Source organism: Molothrus ater, chromosome 20 (genome assembly GCF_012460135.2).
Source record: "Molothrus ater isolate BHLD 08-10-18 breed brown headed cowbird chromosome 20, BPBGC_Mater_1.1, whole genome shotgun sequence".
Lineage (NCBI taxonomy): Eukaryota > Metazoa > Chordata > Aves > Passeriformes > Icteridae > Molothrus > Molothrus ater.
The window spans coordinates 10867954-10883542 of NC_050497.2; the positions used below are offsets into that span (position 1 = coordinate 10867954).

General features: G+C 48.5%; 1 protein-coding gene across 3 annotated transcripts in view; it reads right to left on the bottom strand.

Moving 5' to 3' along the window:
- Nucleotides 1-3098: 3098 nt before the first annotated feature.
- Nucleotides 3099-15589, bottom strand: part of MAPKAP1 (MAPK associated protein 1) — an 80568-nt gene continuing 68077 nt past the window's right edge. For all 3 annotated transcript variants that reach the window (XM_036393990.2, XM_036393988.2, XM_036393989.2), the window contains 3 exons: nt 14623-14760; nt 5435-5532; nt 3099-3678 (listed from right to left, as the gene is read on the bottom strand). In XM_036393990.2, coding sequence (XP_036249883.1) covers nt 3553-3678; nt 5435-5532; nt 14623-14760 — 362 coding nt within the window. In that variant the 3' untranslated portion in view covers nt 3099-3552. The remainder of the gene's footprint in view (nt 3679-5434; nt 5533-14622; nt 14761-15589) is intronic.

The following is a 15589-nucleotide window of genomic DNA, read 5'->3' on the forward strand; positions in this document are numbered from 1 at the left end:
CCCAGCAGCCCTGGCCCTGCCCCTGGGCTGTGTTCCAGCCTGGGTGAGCAGGGCAGGAGGAGGTGCCAGAGCCTCGGTGGGTGCTGGGGCTGGGCCAGGCTGTGGCTGTGGCTGTGGCTGTGGAGTGGAATTCCAGCTCCTGGCAGAAATCCGCCCCGCAGTGGTGGCAGTGGCAGTGGCAGGGGAATCGTGGCCGTGTCCCCATGCTCCCAGCCTGGAAATGACCACTTGTGCCCCATTCCAGCCCTGCCACCAGCTCCCAGCCCATTACAGCACACGCGGGCCCCGCGCTCCCACCTGGGGAGGGGGCTCATTTGTAGTTAAAAATCTATTGTGACTTGTCAGAAAAATGAATAAATGAGCACATTATTTTTTCATTTTGGAGCTCAGCATCTGTTTGTCTAATCAAGAAAGAGAACTGGGAAAGTCAACCAGGGCTGACGCACACATTTTATTTAACTTTTCCTCTGTCAAAGGAGTTTAAATGTGTAATGAACAGGCCATGGTGATTTGAAATATAATCCCATTACTCTGATGAGATTACCCAGGCTGTGAGAGTTCACAAATCATGCTTAGGGTTTTTAGAGTGAACAACACCCTGTTGAGATTTTTTTCTCTTTTTGCATTTAAGCAGAGGTGTGTGGGGAGAATAAAACATGACAGTGCTTAACCCTTCATGCAGTGGAGCAGAAGCATGGGGCTGTGCCCAGGGCCAGCCCTCCTTGTGCCCAGTTCTTGGTGACCCTGAGCTCTCCATGGTCACGGCAGCGATGCAGGGAGCACACCTGGCCAGGGCACGCTCCTGCTGGCCCAGCTGGCCGTGTGCCACTGTGCCCACACGTTCCTGTCCTCGTGGCTGTCCTTGTCCCAGAGCTGCACGGGGTGGCTGTGCTGGCTGTGATTTAAGAGGCATTAATTTCAGCAGCAGCAGCAGCACCCAGCCCCACCCGCCACCACAGCAGCGCATTTCCATGGATTCATGGGCCCATTACAAACATGTCTCCATAAATAACTCCCCCCATTAATCTCAGGGCTGCACCCACGGCTGTGCCATGGGTTTTGCTTGCTTGTCCTGGTGCCAGGTTCTCAGCCCCCCCTGAGGGGCAGCTGCAAAACCCAGGGATGCACCAGACTCCTGCCAACCCAAAACCAAAGGTAATTCTGTCTGGAATTGGTGCTCTGGGAGCTCCTGGCAAACCCCTGCAGAGCCCAGGGAGAGCACCCAGTGCTCTGGCCTTGGGTGCCAGCATGTGCCAGGGTGCCCTGGCTGTCCCCTGCTCAAAGGTCTCTCTCTGGTGTTCCCCTGTGCTCTGACAAAGCCAAGGAGGTGGAGGGGAATTGTCCCTGTGGACAGGAGTCCTCCGACAGCAGGAGTCAGAGGGAATTGAGGGAATCTCTGCTGCCTCCAGCAGCTGCCTGCGTGCGCAGGCCGGGGCCGCGCTCTGCTCTGCCCGGTAGCAGGATGGGGGAACAGCTTGCCTTGCTGACCCAGTTGATGCCCATCTGACTCAATTACATCTACAGCTACCGGGGAAAGACCAGCCCGCGATGGCTCCGTGCTCAGCTGTGCACACTCTGCAGCCACGAGCGCTGATTTAACTCCTTCAGGGGCGCTGGGCAGCAGAAATGCCTCTGCTGGGGGAGGGATGCTCAGCTCCTGGAATGCTGGACCTTTCCAGGGTTTAAGGAAGGTTTCCTGTGGGCCATGTATCAAACTGAATCTGATCTTTGGAAGCAAATTTGCTTTTTAACTGTCAGTGGCTCTTTTGGAGCAAATAAACTCTGGGTTCCAAAGCTCCCTGCTCCTCACCCAGCCTTGGAGCAGCCTCTGTCTGTCCATCTCTGCCTGGGTCCCAGGACACCCACACCAGGAGCAGGAAGGTGACTGACAGGAGGCTGTGAACACAGCTGGTCTGGGCAAGGGACTCTGCCACAAATCTGAGTTTTTTAGGCTCTCCTGAGAGCAAACCTGCACATGCTGAATCCCTGCTGATAATAAATACACGTGAGGGGGTGGCGACAGCACTATGGCCATGGAAACAGGAGATTGCTGCAGATTATGGTACCAAATAGGCAATTTTTCAGTTCAGTTAAAAAGAATTGAAACTGGGTGGCCAAAGAACATTCACAGAGCAACTTTAATGTTAAATATTTCACAGAGTCGGTTAAAAGAGTCATTTACATCGAAGGGGCTTTTCCCATTGTATCTGTGCTGCATTTGCACATAGAAAAGATTAAAAAAATTAATAGAATACTATAAAATAGTGTTTCTCTTGTTTTGCAGATATCATGGAAGACTGTACAGGGAGGCCTGGCCTCGGTGGTGCAGCGCCAAGCTTCTGAAACCCAGAACATAAACACAACAGGTGAGACCCAGGCCCTCCCTCTGCCCAGGGCTGCCCCACACGCTGTGTTAAGGCTCAGGACGTTTTCTCTGTACAAAAGCAAGGTGGGAGGCGGGCAGAGGGTGGGCAGTGCCCCAGGGAGCTGCCCCCAGCCCCATGGGGAACCAGGGCAGTTCTATGATAGTGTGTGCAGAGCTCCAGTGACCTGGAGAGATGCAAGAAAGACACCTCTGGTGAATTCAACCAAAAATGTGGCTCTGGGTGCCAGCATCCATTCCCGTGTTCCCTGATGTGTTAAGGATGAACAAGGCCAAGATAGTTACAAATCCCAGTACAAAGTAGGTCTTAATTTTTATTGTTAAAGAATAATATTGAGAGAAGGTGAAGGCATTTCCCAGTCCCCAGGGACAAGGTGCCCCAGTGGATGTGCCAGCTCCAGGGGGGCAGCAGCTGAGGGTCCCGGGCAGGAGGATTCTCCTCTCCACCTCCAAGACGTGGATTTCCAACCACCGTGCTGCCTTCAGCAAGGAACTTACGATAAAGCATTTGCAAAGCTGAAAAGCACAGTTAAATAAAAATATTTTTGAACAAAACAAACACAACAGACTGGACTGTCTCAGGGCTCCCTCGCTAAGCGCTCCCCTGCCACGGCTGCTGTTCCTGGCTCACGGATGCCTCCTGCACTTCAGCAACAGAAGTGAAACCATCTGGGACTGCGGCCTCCCCCCAAAAGAACTGTGCATCATATGGACCTTGAAAAAGATTACATCTGTTTATTAATAGTAAAAATGGATACATTTGTCCTACATTTTGTTTTTAGAAATTTGATCATGTCACAAGCAATACCTGCGTGTACGTGGGTGGATTACAGATGTATATAATTTATTTTAACCAGGCTGTGAAATAATATGTAATCACATCTCTTCTTGTGATTGTACATAATACAGTAATTAAATGATGCCAGTCTACGTCATTCTCTTATTTCTAATCAAAGGAACCTGAAGCGTAACAGTCTTCTTTCCGGCTGATATGGCTCTTTATTTCTGTCACAGGGGAGACTTCCCACCGCCGAGGAGGGACAATCTTCCAGCCGTGAGAGACGGGATGGTTCAGATTCCCGGCCGCCGCCCGCCCCGAGCAGGGGCAGCGGTCCCGGCCGCCGCCCGGCGGAGCGGCTCCAGCGCCGCACGCAGGCTCTGCTCCAGGCTCACTGCTGCCCCGACTTCTTCTCCTTCTGGAAGCTAAAGCTTGTTCTCCTGCTCAGTTTTCTTTGTTTCTGAGCAAAATAATCTGCTCTGGCTGTGCTTGCCCGCGACTCTAGAATATAGTTAACCTGCAAGACACGAGGTGGTGTTAATGTCACCCGAGGCCGGGGGACAGCCCGGGGTGGGCAGGGACCCCCAGCCCAGCCCCTGAGCAGGGCTCTGGTCCAGCTGGTCCCATCCGCCGGCAGGATGAGGGCAGAGGGAGCCCTGGGTGTCCTCCTGTGTCCCTGCTCCCGTCCCGGGTCACCCAAACCTCTGGGGAAGGCAGGGAGCTGTGCCGACCCTCCAGTGCTGGGACAATCAGCAATGAGCATCATTAAAAAAGGACCTTATCAGCCTCAGTAAAAAGAATTCTTCCATTATGATGTTTGCATACTCAGCTCATCTCAGAGTTTCCCTGTGTTTTGGCACATTTTACTTGATGAAAGCATTTTAAAATTATATTTAACAAGCCTGCTACTCCCTAAATTTATTATCTCCAATGCTTTGTGATAATCTCAAAGATAATTTTAATGGAAGGTTAATGCAAGAATCAAAAAGATAAAAATGCCCTTTGGTCTGTCATTAGCTGGTTAATATGCTGTGGCTTAAAACTTGCACAATTTTATGCACTGTAGAGTGTTTCACTTTCATTGCATATTACAGCTTAAGGCATAAAAATATAGGGAATTTTCATGGTCAATAAAGTCTCAGTCCTTCTCACTTGATCATCTAAAAAGCCTAATTTGAAAAGTCTGATTTTTCTGCGCTCCCTAATGCTGATGGAATTGAAAACAAACCAGTGACTTGTGCATGAAACCAGAGAATGTTCTTTATAAACAAACTGCAGCTTGGGAAAAAAGTACTGCTCAATATTATTTCTCTCTTGAATATTCATGTTATTGACAGTAAACCATTTTTTTAGCCTTTGTTTATGACCAGACTGGGATGGGTGGAAGTGTTCAAAACCCAAGGAGATGTGGCATGGGTGGCATGGGGGTATTTGGGCAAAGGTTGGACTTGATGACCTTGGAGGTCTTCTCCAGCCTTAATGATTCTATGATTCCACGATTCTAAGTGTTAGGGATTGCAATAGCTGATCTAAGATAAAGTGGGAACGGAAGAATTGGCCTAACAGCCCACAGAGCAGAAACCCCTCAAACACACTGACCTCCTGTGTAATGAATAAAAGTTATTTTATCGCACGTCAGTTGTTTAACAATCCTCTAAATTCCACACAGCCAATAAAAGCAAACATAACAGATGGTTTGCCAAAATTACTGCTTTTGAATTTTGACTTGCTACAAAAGATGAACTTGTGGAAAATTCCATTTAATTTTTCAAGAGTGTAACAAAAATTTGTTTCCCAAAGCAAGGGAGTTTGTGTCTGTACAGGGCCCCAAGGAAAGCAAAGAGTCCTGAGAGAGGATCAGGGGAGAGAAGCCCCTGTGTGCTGTGTGGGGACACCTGAGTGTGGGGCAGAGCTGTGAGGGGCAGGAGCACCAACCCCTGCATGGCACAGGGCTGCTGACCACGTGTCCAGAGGTGGAAACTGGGCACAATAAAATCTGGTCGTTTCCTATAAAATTCCACAGAAAATGGTGTCTCTATTAGCTAAAAAAAAGCACAAAAAGAAATGCTACACGCAGACAGGCAGTGGCTGCGTGGCTGTTGGAAGGATGAATAAAACAACAGGCATGGAGCAGCCATCCTGGCAGGTTAAACACACCCCAGTGGTCCTCAGGCACTGCACCCTCGTGTGTTTCCAGAGCCTCCTGAATACTCACATGTCTAACAAGTGGTAAAACACCAGGATTTTGGGTCACGTTAAAATTTAATACTCACCTTCAGTACAATTTCATTGACAGTAGCAGCATCTGATTCAAAGTAAAGGTGTTTGTAGTCATGATTGCTTAGATATGTAAGTTTAAATATTGCATGACCTGCAAAGATAAGAAAAAAACTGCTTAGAATATTCCTGTAAAGTTTGAGCAGAGCTCGTTGCCTGACAGAAGAAAACCACAGATGGTGATCTCAGCGTACCATCAGCACGACAGAAGGAAGCAATGAAATGCTGACAGGCTTCTCATGTCATTTCAATTTAAGGCAAGTGGTGGCTTACAGGAGCAGCTGAACTCCAGTCAATAAAGTTCCTTTTCCCATCACATCCCCACTGCAGGAAATGCAAAAATCCATCAAATGGCTGGTTAGCTCTGCTCGGCCGCGACGGCGCTGCAGCCCCGGCACCGCGTCGGGGCTGCTCATGGGAGGAGGGTTGTACTGAACAGAAAATGGCAATTAATCCCAGAGCCACCTCTCCAAACCCTCCTCCCAAAGCACCCAAAACACCACGTGAGCCCAGCCAGCTGCTGGTGGCCCCAGGAGCAGCACCAAGTGCAGGGCACTGAGAGACGCGGCCGTGCCGCCACCAAACCCGCTCAGGGCTGGGATGGCCCTTCCCACTCCAAGGAAAATCAAATTAAACTCTAGATGTGACCTGCTGGCACCTTCCTGGCACTTGGGCCTCTGTCCCAAACAGAGTTTCCATGTGCTGGCCCTGTGGCTGCCCTGGGACAGTGTCCCTGGACTCCAACACGTGGTGCCAGCAGGGACGACTTGGACACAAAGGCCTGGCACAAAGGAAGGCAAAATATCCTTCACTTGTATGGATGCTGATGGCTTCAAAATTAAAATTAAATGTATTCTATACATGATACTTTTCCAATGGTTTTCTAATTTATTCTGTTCAACAGTCAAAGTTAGCAATCCATAAAGTAACAGCCACATTACTGTAAATCCAGGTCTTTCCTGCAGGAAAGCTAATTGGAAATCTTATTTACATTATCTAATTCTCCAGATTTCCAAAAAGTGACTGATATATGCTCAGATTGGTGGCCAGGAAATTTGAGATGCAAGTATTTTATTGTGGCATGTTAATTAAACACCATTATGATGCACTAATCTGGAATATAAATTCTGTATTGAAAAATTGGCTAATAATAATAATAATAATAAAAACCCAACCCTTTAAATCATTTGACAAATGATGCCTCAGTGGTACTAAAAATGCGGAATTCCAAGCTGGGAGCTCATCAGCATGTTAATGCATGCAGCTTTGCCTGGAACACAGCATCTTAATGATTCCAAAAGTGCCAGTGCACCACTCTGGGGCTGGGACACAGCACCGTGCTCCACCAGCTCCCACCATTCTCCTTGGGCATTGAACATTCCACACTGGTTATCAGAAATGACACTGGCACAAAACAGGGTCAGAGGACCCCAACGAGCTGCTGCATTTTGGGTTTTGGAAATTCTGGGTAATTCTTGCTGTGGATCAAGACAAAACCTCTCCAGGTGTCCCCTGCTCCCCGGGAGCCCAGCCTGGCCTCGTGCCGTGGTGTCACCACGAGTCCCTGGGGCACTGCCCTGCCCAGGGCAGCCCTGCCCAGGGCACAGCTCCTGCTCCCACGGGCACAGAGGCTGCTCTGGGCCTGCCCAGCCAGGCACTGGCCAAGTGTGGCTCTGCAGGGGCTCTGGGGAGCGCCGGGGACGCGGCGCCGATGCCAAACCCGCGGCCGTGCAGAGCTCACAGCCCCTCCTGCTGGGAATGGGGACCCAGTGGAAAGAAGCCAAGAAGACTTTTCCTTAGAAAGCCCCATTACAGCATCATGTTTATGAGCTCCAAGTCCACAACACACTACTTACAGCATGAAATATGAGTGCACTGAAATCCTAACTGGCACTTTGCTCTGCTACTCTTCTAGCCAGATGGAATTTATGAATTGTGAGATTGATTTCCATTTCCAAGAGTGCTTAAATATGTGATGTACCTCTTTCCAATAGAGCACCACCCCTGACAATTCTGAGATCAATAGGAGCTTCCACGGTTTGATGTTTCCGTGTGAGAGGATCTGGTAACAAACAGCAGCAGCTCGAGTGGCTCCTGCTGCACGTGATGGGGGATTTAAAGCAAATGCAGATGCTGCACAAGCAGCTGCTACCATCACTCCACACCACCAGTGGCTGGGTGTTTGCAGGGAACCTCAGTGCCCCGCAATCAGGATCAATCAGCTGCACAACAACAGAAAATCCATGTTATTCCCAACTACATTTGTCTGTTAAAACAGTTATGGAAAGCAAAAGGAATGACAGAAACTCAGCTGCTACCAGCAGCTTTTGTCACAGGGTAGGCACAGCCCACGGTAAGCTCAGCACAGCCAAGGGGTCTCGTGCCAATGTCCCTGGTGCCCCCTGAGCCCCAGCCATGCCACGGCCCCACAGCAGAGCAGCCTCTCCCCCCTGCTGCCCCTTGGCCCCAGCTCGGAGCACTGATAAATCCTCCCCAGGCCAGCACTAATGGGTTCCTGTGTGGTTACTCCTGGAGAGGAGCCTACAGACGGAAGGGCAGGATGCTAATTCACTGGGAATTCACCAAGGAGAGCTCATTTACTCCTTCAGCACCACGTCTCACGTTCAGCTGCTCACCCCATCTCCTGATTTTTAGCACCACTGCACTGCCAACGAGGCGAGGGAAGAGGCCCTGCAGCGCTGCAGCTCCCGGCTCTCCTCGCCCTTCCCAGGGCTCTGCAGCTCCTCTTGCAGCCTCCGCCCTGCACACCAGCCCCCAGCTCCGCCACGGCCCCACATCTACACACAGCCCTCAGAAACCCTGTGGGATTACAGCTCCACAACTACCCACCATAATGTGCTTGTACAGGCAACAGTAAATCTTGCGCTAATTCCTGCAATCTTGGGAAAACATCCAAACCCTTGGTGGGCCTCATGCTGCACCTGACACAGGTAGAAAAATAATCACTCTAATCTAAGTAATAAACTCTTTTTATCAAAGTCCAAAAGATAGACTTTTTTTGCTTGGAAAACAAGGATATGAATTTGCACAAGAAAAGATATTTTTTTACGAATCTGCTAAGACTAGAAAGTTTTTCTTCTTTCCCTCCACCCCACAATTCAGCCCTTATCCTTTGCCAACTCTTTAAACAGAATGGAATTAAATCACTAATTAGACAGAGGATGAAAAGAATATTCATGAATTGGACAAAGCAGAAAACAAACAAACACTAGAAATGCAAATTTATGTTAATTTTTCAATATACCTTGATGATTGCTTTGTCATTACAGGGCCATAAGGCAGAAGTCAACAATTAAGAGTTATTAGTGGAATAAATAGCTGGAGAAGGACTCTCTGAAGAACAAAGCACTTATGGACATCGTTTGACATCACTGATTCTCACTGCTTCAGAAACTGTGACCTCAACAGGCTCAGACCCTGAAATCTCTTCCCATGGGCCCAGAGAAGATGCAGGATTAGAAATACACCAGTAAAAGGCAAGGAATGAGGATAGTAAAATACACATCAGCAATACTTCTGTACAAAGGCACATTTCCTCCAACCCTACATGAGATGGGGGAGGCTCTGCTCTGCAGCCACTGCTGCATTTCACCCAAAGCACTGGGGAGGGGCTCAGCTGTCTGAAATCCTCGTGTGATAGCCCAGGAATGATGCTGTGACCCTGGAGGAAGGCCTGAAGAGCCTACAAAGCTGCAAGAGTTGTGTCAGGGTTAAAAAACATTCAACACCCTTCCTGACACCCTCTGGTAACAAAAAAAACTTCACAGGGGAGGTCACAAGTTGCAGCCAGAGTTGGATTATCCAGATGTGGCACCAAGCTCGGCTAGGGACAGACAGAACAGGGATGTGGACCTGTGTGTACAGGTGGGGTTAATCCCATTTCATGCAAGGGATATTTATCCCAGAGGTACATGAGTTAGAGGCAGCGAGGGCAGTCAGCTCTGGGTGAATTCCTCACCCCACTGATGCCAGTGGAGTCACTGATGGTTCGGGCTGCCCACCATGAACCTGGAGTGGATCTCCTCAAACCAGGGCAGTACTTAAGTGGGAACAAATTATTAGACTCTTAAAGAAAAAAACAGCTGTGGTCCAGCTGGCTTGCCCCATTCTCTCAGGCAGCAGCATATTCCACGATCTCTCTTCCTCCAACCCTTTATATTCCACTGTAGGCTTGCTACTCAGCATTGCTATTAGAGGGTGATGTGGGTCCAGATGTCTTGAAAACAGAGCTGCAATTAAAGTGCAGCACACACCCACTTTTGTGTCAAACTGTGGTAACTATTCACACATCTGGATTATTTTCCCTCAAAGCCTTCTGTTTCTTTAAATTATTATCAGAGGCAGAATACCAATAAAGATTTTTGCAAAAATGCTGAAAATTGAGGTGCAACTCAGGGTTGCCCAAAACCTCTTTACCAGCAACCTTGTTTGGGGAAAAAAGATAAATAAATCAAAATGCAGTGTTTCCACATGGCAATGGGCTCCTCCACTGCGTCTGCACCTCATCAATCACGCATTGTCTGCCGGAGAGGCGAGCCTTGTAAATGTCACATCCACTCAGGCCCGAGGAGAGGCGAATCAAAATGCAGCGAGGAGTTTTAATTGGATAGTGTAATTAAACTAAAAAACCCCAGCAGAATAGCTTTGACAGGATAGATGAAGACCCCTTTTAATAGGGCTACAAAACAGATTTGTTAAAAGGATGAGGCAATGCGCGCTCCTGATTGCGCTCAGGAGAACTTTTATGAGCGGCTGTTGGAGGGGCTGCAGTTAATCAGCACTGCAGTGCCCGGCTGCTCCTGCCCCTGCCAGGCCTGGGGACCCTTGCTGCCAGCCCTTCTCTGCAGGGACAGGTCCTGCTGAGCACTGCCCTGGCACACGGAGCCATCTGTGCCCGCTGCCAGCCCTGCCTGCACAGCGTGCCCACGGCTGGGCCCGGCCCTTCTGTTCCACACTCGGATGTTCCTTTCACTCCCAGCCTGAAGTTTGGGAACATTTTCTCTGCTGAACCTGTTTTTTACCTTCTGGTCAGAACCTCTGACTAGTCTCCTGTTGAGTAGGAATTTTACTGTGTTCTTTCTTGCTCCGTTGCAGGAGCAGGGATATCAGGAACCATGATGTTGCGATATTTTGTGCACCAATTGCAGAGCACACACTCCCTCTGCTCTGGCCCCACTGCAGGCTCTGAGCAAACCTGCAACAGCTCTGTTTGAGCCCCCAGAGAAGCAGGAACCCAATGCCCTCCCAACACTTCCTGGGTATTTTCAGCCCTTCCACAACCCAACAATGAATTCATTAAATTAGTACTACCCAATGTGCATAATCAGGAGAAACTGGACACTGAATTAAAACATCAAACACCTTTAGCTTTAAATGAAAACTACATAAAGGGGGTTCAGGAATGGCTCTGGCTATCACTTGCAGCCAGGGTGAATACTGCTGGAAAAGCTATTTTCGTGCAGATGTGGAATTCAATGGGAAAGACTGACTCGTGTAGCAACATCAATCAAAACGTCGGCTCGGCTGGCAGCTCTCGACAGTAAGGCAGGTTCAAAGGTCACGGGATAAAGAAAAAGCCAAGCTCTGGTTCAGCTCTAATATCTCCTCGCTGGAAGTCTCACCGAGGTACCTGCCCCCCTTCTGGACTCGCAGCTTTCATTAATCTTCTTGCCATCTTTTTTAACTAGTCATGCAGAACCGCTCGATAGCGAGACATATAATGGGGAGGCCCTGTGCCTATTACCAGGTTAACACTCTGTTAAGCCCCAGTGCAACAATGGAATCAGAATTTAAAGGAAATCTTCAGCTGCAGGGTGCAAAGCGGGCAATTAAATTACAAACTGAAGTTACCCATGTACTCCGTGACCTACGGAACACCTTTGTTTACACTTACCTTCATACTGAGGGTATTTTGACAAAGCAACTGAGATGTCTCTGCTTCATGAAAACAAAAAAAAAAGGCAGATAAAGGATCACAGAGAATGTTGCTTCAGTGTTTCAAGTAAATTATCAAATAAATCCAATTTCTGCAGCTCCTGTGAAGCACAGCTGCCTGGGAGAGCCCTGGGCAGGCTCTGATCAGGTGTGGTGGCACAGGGGGCTGCCCTGGGCTCTGCACTCCCTGCCCAGCTCAGCTGTGCCCAGCAGCCCTGGGCATCCATCAGGGCCACTCGGGCCACAGAGCACTGCACACGGCAGTGGGCAGTGACACTGAAGTTTCTCCCCTGTCCAAGTAATGTAAGAGACATTACCAGAATCAGATTTCCTTTAAATTACACTATTGCAAAGGGATATAATTGTATTAAACGTATTATGTTGCTTCCTTAAGACTTTATATTATGTATACTTAATTGAGATACAAAGCTCTTTTCAGCTATAAAAATGACAACTACTTTATTAAGGCTTAAATCTTATTTCTGCATGATAGGATGCTTCCTTTCAAGACTCAAAACATTCAAAATCTCTCATGATAATCAGGCTGAACCTGATTTAAAGAAGATGTTCGTGCCCAGTGTTGTCAGGTTCTAATGGCATCGAAGCAAGCCAGCAGGGCCATTAACTCTCCCCTCAGTCTAAATCCAGGGAGTCTGATTTAATTTACAAATAAAACTTCAAATTCTGACCCAGGGCTACTACAAGGGCAAACAAAAATCATCAGCCATCCCTGCCTACAACCCCCCACTAATGGCAAATGAGATGCCAGAGCTTTCTCTTCTCATTTTCTGCCCTCACTGAAGGCAGCTCTGAGTTCTGTGAACTCTCAGCACAGGAAAACTCAGTCTGTCCAAAACGGCTCCGAGATGTCCATCAATATCCCCACCACGTCAGCTCTGAAGCTGCTGAGCCCTTTCACACACACACACAGGTGCCACCAAAGCTTCTCTGCAGGAGCCAGTGTGGGGGGAAGCAAAGAACACGAGCACGAGGCTCCCACTGCACCTCACGCTGGTCCCAGCACTCAACCTCCACTCCCAACAGCCCCTGCCCTTACTAAAAAGCAGGAGGCTGGTCCAAACCCTTCAGCTCTTCAGAGTCACAGAGCCCAGCCCAGCAGAGCCCAGCCCAGCAGAGCTCAGCCCAGCAGAGCCCAGCTGGTTGCAGCCCCACTGAGGTGCCCGGGCAGGGAAGGCAGCCCCAAACCCCGAGCCCAGCACAACGGGACAAGCACGAGCACTTCTGAAAGAGGAGATGGAGCAGGTTTGTGTTACAAGAGATAAAAACATGAAAACAAAATATATTGCAGAACTCAAAGACCTTATCTGTACCCAGCCTCTCTTTGCAATAATTCATTCAAGAAAGATCCGGGAATAATTTTTGATGTAAACTCTGCTACAAACATACATCACCGTGCTGATAAAAATCACAGACAAAACTTGTGAAATACAGTGAGTTTCATTCCTTTATGCTACTAAAATAACTTTTTTCCATTTAAAATTCAAGAGATACTGATCTGCTGTTCAGTTCCCCAAAATGCATCATTCTGAGATGTCACACTAAAAGTCTTTTCTGCTGGCCTAAAATAATGACTTTTGGAACATCTTTAGTGAGTTGGGAAAAGGTCAGCAGTTTCAGGAGGAAGTATTTTCTCCTTTTGGAACTGTGCTGAACCATTATTTAGTAGAGAAGTTTAAGATGTTCACACAAAAATGAGCAAGTAAGCCCCTCAGTACTGTCCCGTTGCCTTGGTTGCAACCTGTCAGTGTCCTCTGCAAAGCCACCGTGATTCTTCACTCAATGGTCCCCATGGGCAGGCACTGCCCTCCTGCACCTGGGCTCTATTTGGGGGTTGAAACTCCTGGGTTGGCAGGATTTGGGTATGAACATAACTCCACAACAGCAGGAGGTGCCTCTGGGGCTGGAGAGCCCCATCCTGCAGGGCGAGGTCCAAGCTGTCCAGGGATGGTCCCTGGTGTCACAGCAGTGGAAACCTCAGGTTTCAACTGGACTTTCAAATACGGCCTTGTTTTGAGGGCACCATTTTATCCCCTCAATGTCTGCATTCGCAGAAATGTGGGTACAGAGCAGAGGTGTGACAGGATTTACCAGCACAAACTGCCCCTTGCACTGTACACAAAATCCTCACGTGTTTCAGACTGCCAGGTCATTGGGGAAGCTTCTCCTTGGGATTGTGCCTACCCAAGGACCATGAAATCTTGATGGAGAGACAGAAAAGGAAGACAATGACTAAACCAAGAACATGGAGTAGGAAGGGGTAATGAAGGGGAGAAGGATATAGTTCAATAATTGCTGATAAAATCTGTGGCAGCCATAAATTTACTCTTCCAAGAGAATTCAACAGATCATTACCTCTGTAAATATGTATCACATAATTCTCCCTCTCTGTCACCTTGCAGATAAGTACTTAATACCAGCATCTCACTACCCTGCAGAGGCACAAGTGCAATAAAATCCATCTGAGCTTTTGAACTGCAGTCACTGTTTGATAGTAGACAGTTCCATTTTGGCCCCACTGGGAGCCATTGCCCAATTCTCCCAGGGCCTATCCTGTGCTTTTTAAAACAACTTTTCCAGACAGAGACTCTCATTCCTCTCCTGACACAGCAGAAGCCCTTGCTTTTGGAGTTGCACTCCACAGAGCCAGCTCTGACCTCTGGGCAATGGCTGAGCTGGGCTGTCCAGCCTGTCCCAGATCTGGCTGTCACTGCTGTCCTGGCCCAGTCACCCCCAGAGCATGCCCAGAGTGGCACCTTCAGTGCCAGTGACCCTGCAGCCATGGCTGGGGCAAATCCAGGCTGAGCTGACACTCACTGTATGTAAGAGATCTTCAGTTGCACCAAAGACATTTAAAACCAGCCTGGAAGTTAAAAAGTGCCCAAAAATTGCAATTATGTTGAAACATGGATTTTCTGGCTGTGCTGCAGGGCTGGAGACAGCTGGGCAGAGCCAGTGTTCCGTTGGTGTCACAGTGGGCAAGAAACACTGAGTGATGCCATTAGCTGAGAGCAGCATCAGAGGACACTCGTAAAATGTGTGTCTGTTTATGCTGTGTTCTCTATAACAGAACTGAGTCAGATTAAAAACATCCTGTAATGAAAAAAACACACCTATAGAAAGAAAAGGACATGGTAGCAATAATTCTTTGGACATGGAGCACATCCAGGGAGGCAGAGAAGAGAGAACATAAATAAAAAGGACTACTCACTTGGGCTTTTTTCTTCCGCAAGGTCACAGGCACAGAGGAGTTCAGAATCGATTGAAATGGGTTTCTGCTTAATCCAAAACTTAGTGCTGGCCTTCTGATTAGTAACAGGGTCTATCTCTACCTTGTCTCCAGAAATACCTGAGATGAGAAAGAATAGAGAGCCACAAGAGTGATCTGTTTAACCGATTTCATATCAGCCATTTGACACACTTTATAAATCTTAAATGGGCTGAAGGTATATTGTCCTTCTGGGCTTTCTGAAAGCACGGGAGCTTTGGAAACCAGAAGCAAATGGTTATCAAACTGCATTGATAATCTGCATTTTATTCTCCTGCATAAGCATACCAAAAGAAAGAAATATCACAGAAAAGATTCTCCTAAACGCATACAGAGCTCTTCTGGAAGCAGTAGCTACACGAGCTGTGAGATTTATAGGAGATAGTGCTGGTTTTGCAGTCACCACTGCTCTGTGTAACAGACACTATCACCACCCACCCCTCTCCATCTGCTGTACAGCAGACATGCAATCATACAAGAACAGAACCAGAGGTTCAGAATGTGCTGAGTTGGGAGGGACCCATCAGGATCATAGAGCCCAATGCTGGCCCTGCACAGGACACCCAACAACCCCACTGTGCCTGGAGCACTGTCCCAACAGTGCCTCTTGAACCCAGGCAGGGCTGATGCTTTCCAGGGAAGCCTGTTCCAGAGCCCAGCCCTGCTCTGGGTGAAAATCCCTGTCCTGATATCCAGCCTCAATGTCCCCTGGCTCAGCTTCAGCCACTTCCCTGAGTCCTGCCACGGTCACGAGAGCAGAGATTGGCCCCTGCCCCTCTGCTTCCCCTTGAGAGGATGCTACAGCCCCCAGTGAGCTCTGACCTCACAAAGCACCCTCATCTCTCCTCATGACAATTCCCCTCTAGACCCTTCCCCACCCCATGGCCTCCTCTGGATGCTCTCTAACAGC